This window comes from Stegodyphus dumicola, chromosome 8 (genome assembly GCF_044657685.1).
Source record: "Stegodyphus dumicola isolate Sdum_Otavi_A_Nest chromosome 8, ASM4465768v1".
In the NCBI taxonomy this organism is placed as follows: domain Eukaryota; kingdom Metazoa; phylum Arthropoda; class Arachnida; order Araneae; family Eresidae; genus Stegodyphus; species Stegodyphus dumicola.
Genome location: NC_140775.1, coordinates 89,496,004 through 89,515,556, shown reverse-complemented (window position 1 = coordinate 89,515,556; position 19,553 = coordinate 89,496,004). Strand labels below are relative to the sequence as shown.

General features: G+C 32.8%; 1 protein-coding gene across 2 annotated transcripts in view; it reads right to left on the bottom strand.

The window, feature by feature from the left end:
- Nup54 (nuclear pore complex protein Nup54) overlaps positions 1-19,304 on the bottom strand; it is a 56,369-nt gene extending 37,065 nt beyond the window's left edge. Inside the window, exons 1-3 of one of the 2 annotated variants that reach the window (XM_035370683.2) lie at positions 19,116-19,304; positions 18,222-18,348; positions 835-1,065 (exon numbers count right to left, since the gene is read on the bottom strand). In XM_035370683.2, coding sequence (XP_035226574.1) covers positions 835-1,065; positions 18,222-18,285 — 295 coding nt within the window. In that variant the 5' untranslated portion in view covers positions 18,286-18,348; positions 19,116-19,304. The other variant, XM_035370682.2, reaches the window with a different exon arrangement.
- Between the last annotated feature and the right edge of the window lie 249 nt (positions 19,305-19,553).

The following is a 19,553-nucleotide window of genomic DNA, read 5'->3' as shown; positions in this document are numbered from 1 at the left end:
TCCGCTGTTCAAGTCCCGTAACTGCTGTGCCGAGAATACCGACTAACTTGTCAATCGAAATTTTTTCGTTTTCACTAACCTCTCTGTCACCTTCTTCATGTCTTTATCCATTTTTTGCAGCAATTCCACTTTTTGTTTGACGGACATCGAGACATACTCTCGTTTTGTAGATCCTTTGGGAGCTCCAGAATCGGAAATTGACATAATCGAAAGTTCAAGTTTACTTTTATAAAATTGCTCTTACAGTCTGCAAAATATAATAAGCTGCATCCAATTCGAAGATTAAGGAATAATGCAATCATCAACATTAACTGAAATAGATAATTGTATAATTTTAGCTTATACCGTCCGTTATACGTTAAACGCGCATGCGAAAACGTATTCTGCACTTGCGCACACGCATATGCGCGTGCGCGTAAAGGTCTTACGCGCACGCGTAAATGCCTATGCGCATGTGTCAACGCGGCGCATGCGCAGAAAGTTTTTAGCTTTGAGGTCCGGATTATGGGTGTCCGAATTAACGACTTTTGACTGTATATTAATTTCACTTTTAACTAAAAGTATATTTATGATATAGCTAATATCTTATTTTAAGCATCTGCTAACTAAAATTAGATGTATTTAGAATTTTAATACCCCTTCTTCCATTATTCTTTTTAATATAATTTTGAAATAAGCAAAATTTATAAATTTTCTTAGATTTCAAAATTTATAAAGTAAAATTTAGTATCTTTTTTGTTGGAATATTTAACTGGCTAGTTTTCAGCAGAATATGAAAAAATTCAGAATAAAAAAACTAAAAATCCAATCAAAATTCAACTAATGGGAAATTACCAAATGAAAACCCAGATGTTGTAGTTGTAGCTGTAGCTCCAAAGCCTCCAAAACTAAATGAAGGAGCTGTTGTTGTTGTTGCACCAATACCAGTGAAAGAAAATGGAGCAGATGAAGATGCTGGTGCACCAAATGAAAAACCTGAATCAGATGTAGTAGTAGTAGTTCCAATACCACCAAAAGAGAAGCCTGTGGTACTGGCAGGAGCAGTGTTACTTCCAAAACTAAATCCTAATTTAAAGAGAAAGACAGATATTAATCATAATGAGAAAGATAGCATGTAAAAGACAACTGGAATTAAATCAATAAAAAAATGACACTTCAACTTACTATACTTACTTGCATACTTTTTTTCTCTAATGTACTCTTCCCAAACCTTTTAGTGTTTTAACCTTTTGCTTACTTAACCTTTCTGACACTTTCAATTCACTTACCTCGTCTCATAAAAATGAGCAATTTTGGGGGCTTTCTCAGAATGGAATTATTTACAAACGTATTTCAACTTCATTCATTCAAATCTCAAAGGCCTAAACAAATCCATTATCTTCCCCTTTCCATTAACATACACAGAGCTTTAAAAGACATCACATACTCTATCCTAATCCAAACTGGCAAAACACAAACTCTATCCTAATCCACTATATTAGATATTAATGAATAATATAATAACAAGAACGTTCAACTGTTCAGTGGAGGTGGAAAAAAAAAAAAAAATGGAGTGGACACAGAAAATAATGACAATACAAGTAGAGATCCAGTCCTCAAGATCTGTTCATAAAGACAGAAGTATAAGAGATCTTTATAATCTGTGAGAGTGGATGCCTCTTCCTTTCCTAAAAGCACAAAGAAGTTGCAAAATTTAAATGTTTTCTACTGTTTTCTTCCTGGGCTTCATGTTTAGCCATTAATAACAAAACAATACTATGGACACTGATGATGCATTCTAGAGTTGATTTAGGACCTGTTCTACTTTCCATGGTTGAGAATTTTGACACGAGGTATTTAAATTAGTCTGTATAATATTTGTGAAAATGTCAAAGTCAGTTCAAATAAGTAAATGTATTTTCAAGCTTTTAAATAGCAATGATATATGAAGGTAATCATAGTCACACTGCTAAATTTAAATTGGTAGTGTTAAAACATGTCAGAATAAAGAATGTCAAACCCATAATAAGGCAATTTGAAGTTGAACTAGGTATGTATAAATACACGAGAAAAAATTATAAGAATTTAAAAACAAGAATCTAAACCATAATGTGTACAGATACTGAAGGTAAAATGTAATTTTTATGGAGCATTGTAAAATATAGAATGATAATACAAAAATAATGTTGATATTCATATAATTATTCATGTAAGCTTTTTAACACCATTAGTTTTTTATTTCTTTCTTTAAAACTGACTAGATCATGTAATTTTCTCCTTTTTATTTTTAGGTTGTAAAATGAATGTAAAAGAAAGGGATTTGCAACTAAATATGGATGATAAGGATAACTTTTTAATTAAGTTCATCAAGCAGCATTCATTAAAAGTCTGAGGCAGAATAAATTTTAGGATCATTGGTGTCAAATGACAGTTTTTTATTACCATAATTAACTGCATAACATTTTATATAACTAAGGCTAAGCTTAAGAATGAAAGGCAACAGCAAGATCAACAGTAATATTAAAAAAATTATAGCTACCTGTGTTACATGCACAATTAATAATGTTGAATATAAAAAAATACAAGACAATGGTTGCATGAAGAACAAATGTATTGCTGTAAAATTAAGACAAGCAGTAGTTTAATAATAACAATTTAGAAAGCAAACGGATACAGGGTCCCTGTTTCCAGAAACTTTCCTTTTCTGAAGAAAAGGATGAAATTGACAAATTTTACTTAAAATCTTATGTCAGTTGTTTATCTCAGCATCTGCTATAAAACAGCACTTGACATTTTCTGATTATCTGCAATTCCCTCCAAAAAAATTATGAATTCATTGATCACTAATTTTTTACCAAGCTAATGACTGAACGGCAAAAGCCATTTTTAAAATGGAGGTGCATTAAGAATTCTACACAATATTAATAATATTGAATTATATTAAAAAATGGGGGGGGACAATAATAAAAAACTTACCTTTCTCAAGAAATCCTTTTTTGCGCTAGTGTTCTCTCCATGCACACAGCGATTTGTTTTCACTAAAAAAGATATCGGAGAATTGCTCCAACTTGGCATCTGCCAAAGCAAGTATTACATACGGTAAAAACAGATGAGTGCTATAATGTGTATCTGGGTTGTCTCATAAATACATTTTCATGACATACTTTGTCTCATGAACACTATTTTACAACTTTTCAACGAGGGTGCAGATAATTAAAAAAAACACAGCACTCATTAAATAGTTTATTAAATTTCCTTTCGGGCATTCTTTCCTTCACCTTTACATTTTCCTTCGTCACCAGCACTTAAATGTATCATTTCTAGACATACATCATATAACAAAATAATACTTATTTATACCTCTACTACCTTTTAACCCTTTGAGGGGCGGTATATAAAATAATTTAAATTGTGGTAAAATTTGGCATGAATTATAACTTATGGACCCTAAGGACACAAAATTGAGACTTAAAAAAATCTAAAGCAAAATCCTGAATTTTGGTAGCTGCCAATTCTTAACTTTTGTTTGTTAAATTAATTTTGCATACTTTTGAAGTGCATCTATACAGATGGGTACTTGAATATAGTATGTAAGTCTGAAGGCAAAAACTTTTAAAATTTCAGTAGAAATTTAAAATTTTAAAAATAAAATTTATGTTTTTATGCACTTCGATGATGCAACCCAGCTGAAGATACTTATGTTAAAATATGGGTAAAAAGCTTTTGAATTTGATTTAAATTCAATATTATTATTTTATTAAAAAAATTAGCAAATATAACACTGTGTAAATCATATCATGCTGTAACTGAACTAGTATAACTAGAAACATATAAATGAACTAGTATTACAAGCAGATGTAACTCAGCTGAAAAATAAAAAAAAATTGAAAAATGAAACACTGCAGCTCAGCTGAGAAAGTATGAAACATTTTTTAAGTTATATTTTATGCTTTAGATAATATGCAAAAAAACCATGCTTCATGGTATGATACCGAAAATCACTCCCCCCTCACTCCTCCACGCACACATACTTTAAATTATCAAGGATCGTAAGGGTCCCTTTTTTATTTTTTGTAAATACAGGTTGTAATATATCTTTTTGTTCGGGATGAAATGCCGTTAAACAATTTTATTATTTGATACACCTCAAAGCTTTTATTCCGATTTTCAACCCCTTTACCTTCCTAGGGGCTGCTTTTCAACTTTTGGACAAATTTTAGTTTGGATCTAAAACGTGCCTTAGAAATATTTTTCCTCTTTGCACCAACTGTGAAAATTTATTTTGGAAACAATCTATTTGTATCCTAACCCAGAGGGCAAATTTCTCTTACGTTCCCTAGTCTTTCATCTGAAATTAACAAAGAATGAAAAAGAATTTCCCTAAAGAATAAAAGCATGCTTTCAAATCAGCAGTTTTTATGATTACACTAAGAGATGGACCTTAAGTGCATTTCCATTTTAGGCGAGTTTTCCTTTTTTGTGATCTCATTACACCACACAAAGGGAAGAAGGCGTGACTCCCGAATGGCAAATTAGTTGTCAATCACCTCTTTTCATTTTCGTCGCATTCTAGGATTTTGGAAAACACAAAGCAACGGATGATGTCTTTTGGAGGCTAACATGCCACATTTAACCCCTACAATTGTGTAAAGTTTTGACCCCAGACGGCAATTTTGAAATTGATGATTCTTTTGGAAAAGGGTGAAGTGCTGAAATAGAAATTTTAGCTAAACAAAGACGAATGAAACTCAAGTGGAGTAAAAAAAGAATAAAAAGAAACTAGTATACTTGTATTCAGTCTTAATGCAGGGTCAGTAAACTCCCCCTCCCTTCATGAACATAATACAGTACAAAGTCTGTAATCTGAACGTCCATTATCTGGAATGATATATAATCTGGACCTCAAAGCCATAATTTTTTTTTTTTTTTTTTGTATGCTTTCCATATGTGCGTTGGGAGGACGTGTCTCCAGGTATGTTAAAAAATGCTTGGCATAATTTATGGCCAGCTAAAATATTTCATGGTGAGGAAGATGAAGATGATAACCCCGAATTTGAAGGTTTTCGGACATCGCAAACTAAAAGTGAAATTTTCCAGTTATTGGATTTTGTAAAGAAATGTGGAGAAGCAGTAATAAATGAAGATGATATAACAGAAGTTTTTCATTGTGACGACAATGCCCCAATCATCAATCAACGGATGGCGAAATTTTCCAGTTATTGGATTTTGTAAAGAAATGTGGAGAAGCAGTAATAAATGAAGATGATATAATAGAAGTTTTTCATTGTGACGACAATGCCCCAATCATCAATCAACAGATGGCAAAATTTGTAGTATGGTTTTAGATCCAGAAAATACCGCTTCCGATATTGAAGAAAATGACAGAGAGGTTATTATTGCAAACGGGAAAATTTCGATTGACAATTTAGTCGGTATTCTCGACACAACAATTACAGGACTCGAGCAGTGGAACTCTGCAACTGAACAAGAAATTATGTCTGTTTATAGAATTAAAGAGAAAGTATTAGCATAAAAAACAAAGCAACTTACATTGAAAGAAATGTTTAATAAAGTAAACAAAAAATATTATTATTATATTTTTTTTGTGAACCCTTTAGATCATAATTGCTCTTTATTTCATAAATTACGGTTTCATATTTTTAATTTTGTAATTTCTGCATGCCATCTTACCAGATTTAAATTGATAATCTATAATCCAGAAAAACCCCTAATCCGGAATCATTGAAGTCCCAATGAATCTGGATTGCGGACTTTGTACTGTATTGAATCCTAAACAATTTATAAATTAATCATAAAAAATTATTACATCATAAACTGTTATAATATAAAGAAATTCTGTCATGTCCCAGAGTTGAAAAGGAGAAGACTGGTGCTGCCGTCTATTGGCATGGTACCCTAGTGTGGGTGCCAGTATATATTATATACCGATTTTAAAACCGTAAAAATAATCTTCTGTCAGTTATTACTTCTGACTGCAATGAAGTAAATATACAGTAGAAGTCTAGCAACCTGCAAAGCTTGGGACCAGAGGTTGTGCAGATTTCAGGACAGAAAGGATAAATCACAATATTCAGACTAAAAGTGCAAAATAAATAAGGCATATTAGATACATTTAATTAAATTATTATATACATTATTGCAATAACTTATTATATGCATTAAATTATTATTACATATATAAATTGATTATATTATTCATTGTATTATATGTACACAGCAACGAGTTTTGCTGATTTCGCCTGATGCAAAGATTTCTAGTTTCGGATTCCGGTGTTAAAATCACTGTTGTTGTAAAATTTCAACAGCTTTTCTTTATTTTTCCGTATGTCATGCAATTTCATACGATTCTGCTCTAAACCTAGGAGTAGCACCTGCCTCTATCTTTTGCAGAATTTGCACTTTTTGCATTACGGTCAATGCAACATGTTTAGGTGTTTTAACGTTGAAAGTAGTAAAATCATGAATGCATTTCTTATCTGTCATTGTATTAAAAAGGGCTGGAAATTAAAATATTCTTAATTCTTCTTAATATCCACAAAATATCCAAATAAAAAAAAAAGGCAGTACTAAATAATCTCGTGAAATAACAAAGCGGCAACGCGGATTTCAGGTCGGCAGATTTTCGGTATTTGACTGTATAAGATTCAGCATGTGCCCTTCAAAGGGTTAAAATGTTCTCAAATATTTTATGAGCACTCTGTATAATGTATAATAAATTGTTAAACCTAACTATTTATTATCAAATAAATAAACAAACAGTTCAAAGTTTTGATTTGGTTTGGTTTATGTGATTACAGCAAAGCCTCAGGGACTATCTGCCAAAGGGGAGATGCCTTCATGAAGTATTTTCTAAAGGAAACTATGTTATAAATGTTACACAAGGGGAAAACCATGAAAACGCCCACGCAGCCAAACCATGCAGGATTCGAAACTCAGACCGAACTACCAGTGCTAAACAACTTTAACGCTCAGCTGCTGATGGGCCCTTCAAAATTTTAAATGTTGTTATGGAAGAATCATAACAAATCATTGAAACTGACACTTATGTGACTGGTATTAAGACTGCAAAAGTACCAATATTTGGTAACAGTAATTAAAAAAAATTCTAACACCAGTAATGATGGTAGCAATGAACATTGCTTTATCAAAGAAACTATAATAAAAAATAAATAGTTTTTTAATTAACATTTTTGTTTAAATATTAACGAGTTAGAAATGGTTGTAATGCATTGTAATAACAAAGGTTCTCAGGGAATAATTGTAATAAAACACTGATCTATCCACCAGTAAATAAACCCGCTGACACCAGCTCTAATCCAAGCAAATAGATGGCTGCGCAAGTAACTTTCTTGTTTTTACTCATATGTAACATAAATATGAGCCAATGTTCTTTAAAAAGGTCTTTCAAAAAGAGCACTTTATTTTTTTTTAAACTGCACTCGCCTATTTTGTCTTAATCAATTAGCTGAACATCCATTATCTGGAATGATCTATAATCTGGACCTCAAAGCCATAAACTTTTTTTTGTATACTTTACATATGCGTGTTGGGAGGACGTGTCTCCAGATATGTTAAAAAATGCTTGGCATAATTTATGGCCAGCTACCATATTTCATGGTGACGAAGATGAAGATGATAACCACGAATTTGAAGGTTTTCGGACATCGCAAACTAAAGGTTCACGCAAATCAAAAACATACTTAATTACTGATAATTTAAAATTCTTTAATGTTTAAACTGTGACAGTAAACTCAACATATCATTTTATGTGCAGTTTTGGTTCATTATTATTACTTAACTATTACATTAATGCATCAGATTTATATCAGACATCAAATGTACGCATGTTATCTGCATCAAATTTAATACTGAAAGCAAACAAAACTCTGCAGCCAAAAAAATATAACTATACATAAACCTGCATAATATAGTGATTAACTTAATTCAAATTCTGGTGAAGAGCTTGCTGCAGGGGTATTTCCATGGTTTTCCATATATGTAATGTAAGTATGAACCAATTCTCCCAAAACGTTCCTGATAAAGATATCTTTTCTTAAGTAGATAACACTTGTATGAATTAGGCAAACACATATACAGTCAAAAGTCGTTAATTCGGACACCCATAATCCAGACCTCAAAGCTAAAAACTTTCTGCGCATACGCCGAGTTGACACATGCGCATAGGCGTTTACGCGTGTGCGTAAAACCTTTACAACTGCGCATATGCATGTGCGCAAGTGCAGAATACGTTTTTGCGTGCGCGTTTAATGTATAATGGACGGTATAAGCTAAAATTATCTAATTATCTATTTCAGTTAATGCTGATGATTGCGTTGTTCCTTAATCTTCGAACTGGATCCGGCTTATTACTTTTTTTTATTACTTTTTTCAGACTGTAAGAGCAATTTTATAAAAGTAAACTTGAACTTTCGATTATGTCAAATAGAATTTCCGATGCTGGAGCTCTCAAAGGATCTACAAAACGAAAGTATGTTTCGATGCCCATCAAACAAAAAGTGGAATTGCTGCAAAAAATGGATAAAGACATGAAGAAGGTGACAAAGAGAATTAAAGAGAAAGTATTATCACATAAAATGAAGCAACTTAAACAACTTACATTGAAAGAAATGTTTAATAAAGTAAACAAATAAATATTAAGCTTTTTTTTTTTTATAAATTTTGATACCCTTTAGATCATAATTGTTCTTTATTTCATAAATTACGGTTTCATATTTTTAATTTTAGAATTTCTGCATGCCATCTTACGAGATTTAAACTGATGATCTATAATCCGGAAAAATCGATAATCTGGAATCGCCGAAGTCCCGACGAGTCCAGATTAACGACTTTTGACTGTAATAGAGGAATTATCACTTTCTTTTTAATTTTTAAAAATTATGATATTTTTAACATTCAACATCCATAAGTTCAGATCTTTCAAAGATAATTCAGGAACATAGTGTAATTAAACAATATTGGAAGTTGGATAAAAATATGTTTACATGTGCCCCTTGGCCAAAATTCGCGATTTTTGGCGGTACATGGACACAGAGTTTGTGCGATTCTTTCTTTGACTTATTTGGCTTTGTGTGTGTTGTATTTGGCTTGTTGTTTTTGGTCAAAAATCGTCACAACACAAAGCCAAAATATAAAGTCAAACAACCGTGGAAACTCGGTATCTATGTGCACATCGACCTATTTTCACTTTAAAAAACATTAGAGAAATGCACAAACTTGGCATTGCACACTCCCTTGATTTTGTCCATGTACATATCGATTTATTTTCCCTTAAAAAGTCAAAGCAGCAGCCAATTCTACGCTACAGCCAAACAAAAATATATAATCTCAATAAACTACATTTTAAATCAATGAAATAACATAAAAAAGGGTATTCATCTTAGCACTACACAAAGGAAATATCCACTTAGCTTATGTAGAAATTATGTGTCTTCAGTCAAACAAAATTCCTTAACTTCATCCAAAAACTTTCTAAAATTATCTGAACTAGAATCTGTATACTGGCATCATTACATAAATTCACAAAAATAAGAGTACAAAATGTCCTCCATAGTGGCGATATCCTTCAACGTTAGACCATACGTATTTCCTTCGTACAAACAGGACACTTACAATGGCTACTAAAGAAACCTTCATCATGTTTTGTAGTGGCCGAAACCACTACGCAAACTCTGGGTTGTAGCACAAGGTTGAAATGAACTTAAACTCAAGTTGTAACAATAACATGAATTTTAATAAGATGAAAACCTTAATAGTGCATATCTTGACAATATGGGACTTGGATATATTTAGTACCGAAATTTCAGAATTTTGTTACAGGAAAAAATACTCTAACGCATTATACACGAGGAATGATCGTTCTTAGCAGGCCAACATGCCCATAGCTCTAAACAGGAAAATTGTTCTCTCTTCTCAGGAAACCACCTTATATATCTCCCTGTGTTTACTTGCGCTGAACTCCCGGGGAGGGGGGGAGATTCTTTCACTCATACATAGCAAAGTGTCCATCTCATGACCCTGATGAAAAGACTTCTTTTACCTCTTTGTGCACTGGAGCGACCTTCGAGGCTGCAACTGGAATCGTTAACAAAGGCAGAGGATTTCACCACAGATATGAAACTATTGCACTCTGAAATCACTCACCCTTGACAAAGAACCTTTATGCCACCTTATCACAACTCCTTCCATCATAAAAGAATTATCCTAGACTAAATTCAAGGGAAAATTCAAAGTACTTTTCACAACTTTCAGAACAAAATTGGTAACCATTTAAGTGATAATAGAGAAGCCAGTTACTTTAACCTGCACTTATTTCTAGATAACATTACCTTGAGACAGATAACCATAAAAGCAATAATACAACAAAAATTTTAAACTACTCCTATTGTCTACCTTACACAAAGTACAGTACAAAGTCTGTAATCCGGACGTCCATCATCTGGAATGATCAATAATCCGGACCTCAAAGCCACAAACTTTTTTTTGTATGCTTTACGCATGTGCGTAATGCATTTACGCATGCACGTTTAATGTTACACATGCCCGTTAAATGTTTATGCATGCGCGTTTAGCACAAAAAACAAAGCAACTTAAACAACTTACATTGAAAGAAATGCTTAATAAATTAAACAAACAAATACTAAGCTTTCTTTATAAATTTTGATACCCTTTAGATAATAATTGTTCTTTATTTCATAAATTATGGTATCATATTTTTAATTGCATAATTTCTGCATGCCATCTTACCAGATTTAAATTGATGATCTATGATCCGGAAAAACCCTTAATCTGGAATCGCCGAAGTCCCGACGAGTCCGGATTACGGACTTTGTACTGTATATTTCTCAAATTTTACAAAAGGTCAATACTTAAGATAAAATACTTAATTCTAACCATTTTGATATAGAAACACAGGATGCCAACAATTTTGAATCTACAAAAGTATAATTCCAAAACGCTACAAAAACCTTTTACGACAACTATCATTTTCCTAGAAACAATCTGCGTTGAATCAGCAAAAAGATAAGGAATATCAACTTCTCCCTCGATATCCTCCACCATGAGATTTACAAACTCAGGGCATTGATAATAAGGTTTAATCAAAGTCCCCTGACAAATGGTATTACTGTTATGCTTACCAGGAATCTCTACGGTATGGTTGGTTTCAGAACTCGCACTAGTTATATAGGGTTTCCATAACATTGAACTACTTAGGTTACCATAAATGAAAGAACTACTTAGCGATAATCCAAGGGGCAGCCTCGAATATACTCTAACCGAAAGGTGGCGTTAAGAATATTCGGTACTTTTCCGTTTTGCCGGCGCCAATAATGGTACAACTGATGCCAAACGGAATACCTTCGCTGTAACCTTTTACGCCTCATTTTCAAAACAAGTCGCAGCCATTTCTTATCAGATTGATTATTTTTCAATACTGGCATACAATTACATAGAATTTTACAAGATAGTTAAATTTTATACCCTAAGACCATTCGCGATAATTAAGCCAATTAGGATGCAATCAAACCGCTCACCTGAAGGCGGAAATATAGAAAAGGCAAAATCAAGGGTTAAATTCATCAATTCTAATGAGAATTTATTAGCGAAGTAAAGCACTGCGGTTTTTACATAATTTCTGAGTAAACTATTCGTACGAATTGAAATAATTCTTGCAGTTAAACTTGTATTCCAAATTTACATTTAACTTGAAATTAATGTAGATAATTACTGAGAGAATTAGATTTTTGTAGCGTAGTTTACGTGAGATCACTTGGAGTCACATGATATGAGACGGCGAATCAGGATGTTGAACCATGAAAAGCATAGTAAATTCTTAAATTAATGTATTTTTCCTCATGGACTGGAGGAAACGGCGTTCGCCAAAGTCCTCATCTCCTTTCTTCTTGCTTAAAAGCAAGATTGCTAGTGTTGCTAATATCTTTTTACAAATTTATTATCTTTATTTATTGGCTTTTTTCAAAATTTTAAATCATATTAAAATGTTTATGCATTCAAAATAAAAAATTCTTAGACCTAACATTTGTCAACATTTTTTACGTGCATACTGTATGTTGTCGCCAATAAAGTCTGCTTGGTGAGATTTGTGCCAAAGAAATGGAAAAGTACCGAATACTGCCAATTACTGTTGCTATTGGTGATAAAAGCTATGTGTGTGTATATACACACATACATACATAGGTACATATATACATGAACACATACATCCATACCCACATTTCTGAATCTGGTCTTGATAACAACAGAGTACCAATAATTAAAAAATACGTAAAAATTTCACTTAGTGAAAAATAAATTTCAAACATGGCTATTCAATATAAAGAATAATTAAAAAATTAGGTGGATTTTTAAAGAATTATTGATGATTTTGCTTTGTTAAGAATATAAAATTAAATTTTAAAAAATGCCCTTGAACGCATAACACTATTAACTTTTAGTTTCATTACTATTTACGCTATTTTACTATTATATACTATTCATCAAAAACGTTTTTAGCTTTTTTTTTTTATTATTTAAAAAAGATTATTTAAAAAATCATTATTTGCATCGTTTTCCTGAATATTTAATATTATGGCTAGAAATAATTTATGAGCGAGTATTATTTTTAATACAGTTGCTTTTGATGAAGATAAAAGTGTATAGGTATAACAGATAGTTTGGCTTTATGTAGGGGCATGAATTTACCTCTTTGCTTCATGTGGTTTGGTACTTTTCCAATTTGCCCCAGCAAGCGATAAAGTTGCCAAAAATAGTACAACCGATGCCAAACGGAATATCCTCGCTGGAAACCTGCTATGCCTCATTTTCAAAAACAAGTGGCAGCCATTTCTTATCAGATTGATTGTTTCTTTCAATACTGGCATACAGTTAAGTAGAATTTTTAACCAGATAGTTCAATTTTATGTTCTAAGTCCATTTGTGGTAATTAAAACGATGCAATCACACTGCTCACCTGATGGTAAAAATACAGAAAAGGCAATGTCAAGGGTTAACTTCATGAATTCTAATGAGAATGCACTAGCGAAGTAAAGCACTGCAGTTTTGCAAAATTTCTGAGTAAGCTATTCGTACGAATTGAAATAATTCTTTCATTTAAACTTTTATTCCAGATTAAGATTTAACTTGAAATTAATGTAGATAATTACTGAGAGAATTAGATTTTTGTAGCGTAGTTTACGTGAGATGAGATCACTTGGGATCACGTGATATGAAATGGCAAGTCAGAATGTTCTACCATGAAAGCATAGTAAATTCTTAAATTAATTTCTTTTTGCAAATTTATCGTCTTTATTTATTGTCTTTTTACAAAATTTTAAATGATATTAAAATGTTTATGCCTTCAAAATAAAAATTTCTCAGACCTAACATTTGTTAACATTTTTTATGTGTATACTGTGTGTTGTCACCAATAAAGTCTGCTTGGCGAGATTTGTGCCGGCAAAACAGAAAAGTACCCAAATTTTTAGTTAAATAGTTATCACCAAATTATTTTTCATGACAGATGGTCTGCTACTATGCTTTTCATCATTAAAAATTATCATCTGCTTTCACCAAAACATACATCACGGTGCATGAATTTTGTGAATTCGACAGTAAATGCTTCAATGGTAAAAAGCTTCCTACTTTCAAAAAATGAATGATAGACCATATTTCACATTTGACAGAACTTTCTTAAAGTAACAAGAAAATATTTTTGTAGTTTTGAAAGAAAAAAAAAAGATAATACTTGAAATTGCAGTCTAAAATCACTGTGAATACATATTTTATGGTACAATATTTTTTTTTAAATAACTGACAAATGAAAATGGAAAATAATCATGCCAAAGTAAAACTAACAAAGCAACAATTTTGCATTTGGCATAGATCTTTAATGTAGGCTCTATAAAATTTCGAGAGTGAACAGGTACCGGATCCTTTTCAAGAGTAACAAAGAAACCTAGAATGAGGTACCCATGGTGGTATTTATATCTGAAAGGAATAAAGGGAACAAGATGATAGCACCATCAGTAGTCAAAAATAGTAATGAAAATTGAAAAATTAAGTTAATAGAACTTAAAAAGCATTAAGAAGGACTGGATTGTAATTAAAGTCATTAGCTGAACAAGATAAATCGGTACTATTTGGTTTTGAGGGCCGTAAAAAAATTGCAGCGAAAATGTATGCGCAAAAGCACCAAATCTAGCAAACGCGCCCATTTAACAGCACGCCAAATCTAGCGGACATGTTGATTTCGGATTATGTAAGCTTAAATAGTTCTATATTTCTTAAGACGCCATTGACATACTACTTTAATTTTTAAATCCTTTTTTGATATCCTATGGATTTAACAATTTGGGAATTGCCCATGACGAAAAGTCGGCAATAGAATTTTGGGTAAAGTCCAGAATCACCCACCGCTTGATGCGTTTTTAAGAATTGCACAAACTCAGTATCCATGTGCACATCGACTTATTTTCACTTAAAAAAAATCCTAGAATTGCACAAAAATGGCACTGCACACACCCTTGACTTTATCTATGTACACATCGACCTATTTTCACTTAAAAAGTAAAAGAAAATTGACAAAAATTCAATTGTTTTTACTCTTGTAAAAAGCGGCAAACAAATACATGAGTGATTCTGCACTTTACCGAGAATATTTTCAAAGAAAAGGCATCATTCATCATAGAAAATTACGTTTGAACAACCAACAAGATGAAATTATGCTTTAGCGATAAGCGTGGTGTGGTCAGGTTTATGACAGCTGAAGGTGTTTCCCAACATGAATTTAGTCGCCGTATCATTGCTGTGTACAGTGAACATTGCATCGTATTGGCCACTGTGAAGCGTTGGAGGAAACGGTTCAGAGAAGGACGTGAAAGTTGCAAAGACGATCCAAGACCGGGCCAAAGCAATCACCCCCGACACAATTGCACAGGTTGATGAGCTGATTAGACAAGAACGGAGGATAAGCATCGATGAACTGGCAGAGCGTGTGAACATCAGTCACGGTTCGGTTCACCATAATTCATGATCATCTCGCTTATCGGCTTTTGTGTGCTCAATGGATGCCCAAGATTTTGAACGACCGCCAGAAGACGGAGAGGTTCGGCGCTGCTTTGACTCATCTCATCCGGTATCACAATGAGGGTGAAGACTTCTTGTCTGCAATTGTGACCGGAGACGAATCATGGTGCCACCACTACGAACCTGAAACATGCCGGCAAAGCTTACAGTGGAAACATTTGAATTCACCCCCCCCCCCGAAGAAAGCAAAGGCTGTCATTTCCTCGGGAAAGGTGCTATTGACTTTTTTTTTTCGATCGTCAGGGGCCATTACTGATTGAATTTGCTAAACGTGGAGAGACCATCAATAGTTCGCGGTATTGTGCAACGCTGGATCGGCTGTGTGTCGCAATCAAGAACAAACGACCTGGAAGATTGACGAATGGTGTAATCTTGCTACACGACAATGCTCGTCCCCACGTCGCTGATGTGGTTAAGACACAACTGGCAAAGTTTAAGTGAGACACGCTGCAACATCCTCCATACAGCCCAGATTTGTCGCCATGCGACTTTCACATTTTCGGGAAACTGAAAAAACATCTCAAGGGTACCAGATTCGTGTCGGACACCGCCGTGAAGGAGTCGGTTACAGACTTTTTGAATCGACAGCCCAAGGAGTTTTATGAGACGGGGATCACGCGGCTCATTTGTCAATGGGATAAATGTCTCAATGTTCATGAAGACTACCTTTAAATAAAGTACTCTGTTTGTCATATATTCGCATTGGCTCACTTTCATTTGACTTGCCCTTGTACTTTGGCCAAATATTTAGTTTCCACATTTTCTCCTTCACTTTCCAACAATATTCACACTAAAAAAAATTCTTTTGGAGTTTTCAATATACTTAAAGGTTCCCTGTGTACAACATTATGGTTTCTTTTGATGTCAACCCACTATATACTAACGTTCCAATCAAAGGAGCACTAAAATGTTTGGAAAAGAGGCTTCGAGAATTGCATTTCACATATACTGAAATTAAAGACTTATTTTCTTTTACTGAAACCTCTTTGAGTCAAACTCCCTTTTTTCCCCATATTTCTACCAAATTGAACAATTAGCTATATGTAATCTCCTTGCCCTGTATTTGCTCAAATGCAAAATTTTGAGGTCAAATTACTCTAGAAACCATCTTTTTATCTCTGGATTTGCTATGTAGACGATACTTTCATGCTTTTAGATGGTAATAAAGAAGCTTTATCCCTGATTTTATCTGCTATAAATCAGATTTCCATCTAGTTCACTTTTCAAACTGAATCTGACAATCTCCTCCCTTTCCTTGATATTCTTGTAATCTGCAATGAATCTGATTTAAGCATTATAGTTTACCATAAACCTTTTTTTTTCCCTCCCCATGCAATGTCATGTCAATTGGCTAAGCAAAAAATAGTTTCTTTTTCAATTAGAAGATATTCCGCTGTTAGAAATATTAATAACCTTTTCTTGCTTCCATTTTGCTCTACTGTCCGACATCCTTCGCAAGAATCTGTACAAAAGTGCACGGATTCTCCCAAAGTTCAATTTTCAACTTATTTTGTCGCCTATCAAAATTCCATGGTTCGATTATTAGATTACATTTCCGACCTTAATTCTTGGGGAATTTATAGCATATCTTGTTGGTTGGAAATATATCAAACTAAATGAGCGTTAAAATTTTGCACCAAGGGAAATGAACCTTATGTCTGAAAAGGCAAAATTAACAACTTTCTGATAACTCATCATTGTTAGAAATTTAATCAGAAATTTTGACTTCGGGTGTTCAAAAACTATCCCCCCCCCAAAAAAAAAGCTTCTTCCTTTGGTGAATTGGATTTTCTGAAGCTTTTCACATTCACAAAGATTTATCTTGTTTAATTAATGACTAATGCCAATCCAGTACTTTCTAATGTTTTTTTAAACAAAATGTTCTACCCAAAACAAATTATCTGTTTTTGTTTTTTATTAAAAAAAATAATAATAATCGGATGGTTAGAGTAGACTGAAGTGTACCCCTTGTATTATCCCGAAGTTGTTGTTTCATTTATGGTAACCTGAGTAGTTCAATGTTATGGAAACCCTATTATGATGTAATCGGTTGCATTGCGGTACATTTTAAATTATGGGATGTTTGTAACGGCTTGTGCAGTGTGTTGGATAGGAAATACATTGCTTGTTTTGTTGTTTAGACGGTAGAATGGCTGAATGTAGTATGATTAATTTGACGTTTTTGTAAGATTTGGAACGGAAAGGGAAAAGAACATTAATTGACTGGTGTGTAAATGCAGATTTACTTAGTAGCCATTTTCCGGACAGTCCGGAACTGTGAATTTATGTGGCAACGCCAATATACGGATTCAATTTCAGATAATTTTAGAAGTTTTCGGATGCTGTTACGGAATTTTGTGTGCCGCAGACTGAAGATGAAAAAATTTCTAAATAAGGTAAGTAGACATTTGCTTTGTATAGGGCTTAGATGCATAACATGTTTTATTGATATTATGTACTTTTTGTTTGCCTCTACTGTAGAAATGGGTGCTCCTTTGACTTTTTACATGAAAATATATCGATCTGTACATGGATAAAGTCAAGGGAGTGAACGATGCAAAGTTTGTGCAATTCCCCGATTTTTTTTCAAGTGAAAATAGGTCGACGTCTACACGGATAAAGAGAGTGCACAATGTTTAGTTTGTGCAATTATGTGATTTTTTTTTTAAGTGAAAATAGGTTAATGTGTACATGGATACCGAGTTTGTGCAATTCTTTTGACTTTATATTTTGGCTTTGTGTATCGGCAATCTTATCGCCAAAAATCGGCACTACACAAAGCCAAAATAGCAAGTCAAAAATTGCAAATATCCATGTACCGCCAAAAATTGCCAATTTTCGATAAGGGGTACCCGTAAATATACTGTTACCAATCGCACTTTTGTAGCTTTAAAAGCTTGCTTTTTTTTTTTTTTTTAACCATTATATTTCCACCAAATGTTAAATGAAGACATGAAAAATATCTTATTTCATACAGAAACTGATATATAACCTATACAACAGAAAAAAAATTAAAGCATATTGTAAACTTTTTCATACTTACCGCTATTAAAAAAAACATATATGATGATGCAAAATTAAAAAAAAAAATCAATATTAGAAAATAAATAATTTCTTACCAGTAGAAGATCCAAATGTAGGAGCAGCAGTAGTCTGAGTTCCAAACGGTGTTCCAAAAGACATATTTTAGCTTCTTCAGATGCAATGATTAAGAGATACACACTAATCAATATTTAATGAAGGTTCCTAAAATTATAAATTCAGGCATAAACAAGCAAAATATTCATTCAGAACAATAGCAGTTTTTTTTTTTTTTTTTTAATAAGAATTCAAATCGTTTTCTTTTCAGACAAAAGTAAACAAATCCCCCCCCAAAAAAATATATAACTGAAAATGTTGATTTTTTATCTGAGAATTCCTCTAGAGATGAAACAGCATAGAAAAAAAAAAATAATAATAACTTCTAAAAAGAAAGCATACCTTTTAAGTAAATATGCTACTTGAATATCCAAAAGAAATATGACTACACATCAAACACGCAGAACCCATAATAGCCAGATATCAAACTATCACAATGTTACCAAATTAAGCCCTAAATAGTTAAAATTAATTTTGCTCCTGGAAACCAAATTACGATGTACACTTTGAAAAATGGAACTAATGTATCCAATATTTGTCACATTCCATTCTGATAGACTCAATACCAGCACGATATTTCTTGTTTTTCCCGGTTAACTCTAAAAATCTGTCAGCTAATCATATAAATTAAGAAGTGATTTTACACAAATAGTCGGTATAAATTCTTTTTACAACAGGTACTAGGCAAGGATAGACATTTTTAAAACGTAAATACTTTCTTTAATTAAATACAGGCAAGCTTTATAAATTATTGCACAGATTTTAGAGATGCTCATGAAGAAATTTCACTGCTTTTTGAAATTTTCATAAAAGAGCAAACACAAGCACATCTTCAATTATTTAATAACTGTTTTACAGAAAAGGTTAATATTTACCACGATGTAACCGCCAATGGATTTTTCTAAAAGCAATACACGTAACATAAAGATGTGCAAATAAATGCAGTTTATTTAATGATTTTATTTTAAAGTTATCAAATTAAGGCTATTTATGTGGAACATTAAGTGGTTCCTTTGCTCCAATCACCTACAGAAACATGCGCGCAGTTCAAAACACAAATTTACTTCACTTCTTTACCTTTCTACAATGAAAATAACCGACCATTATAGGGGGAACAAAATTTAAAACCGGACATGAAAGTAAATAGTTCTGTTTTCTATATTAAAGCAGTTAAAACTTTGACATATTTGCTGAATTTAGACAAGTACTTCTGATTGGTCTCTAATGGTATTGGATGATCATTCTGTCTTCCGTCTCGTGGATAAAGGTGCTCTCTCCTACTAGCTCAAAATGAGCAAGGTTCATGAAACGCA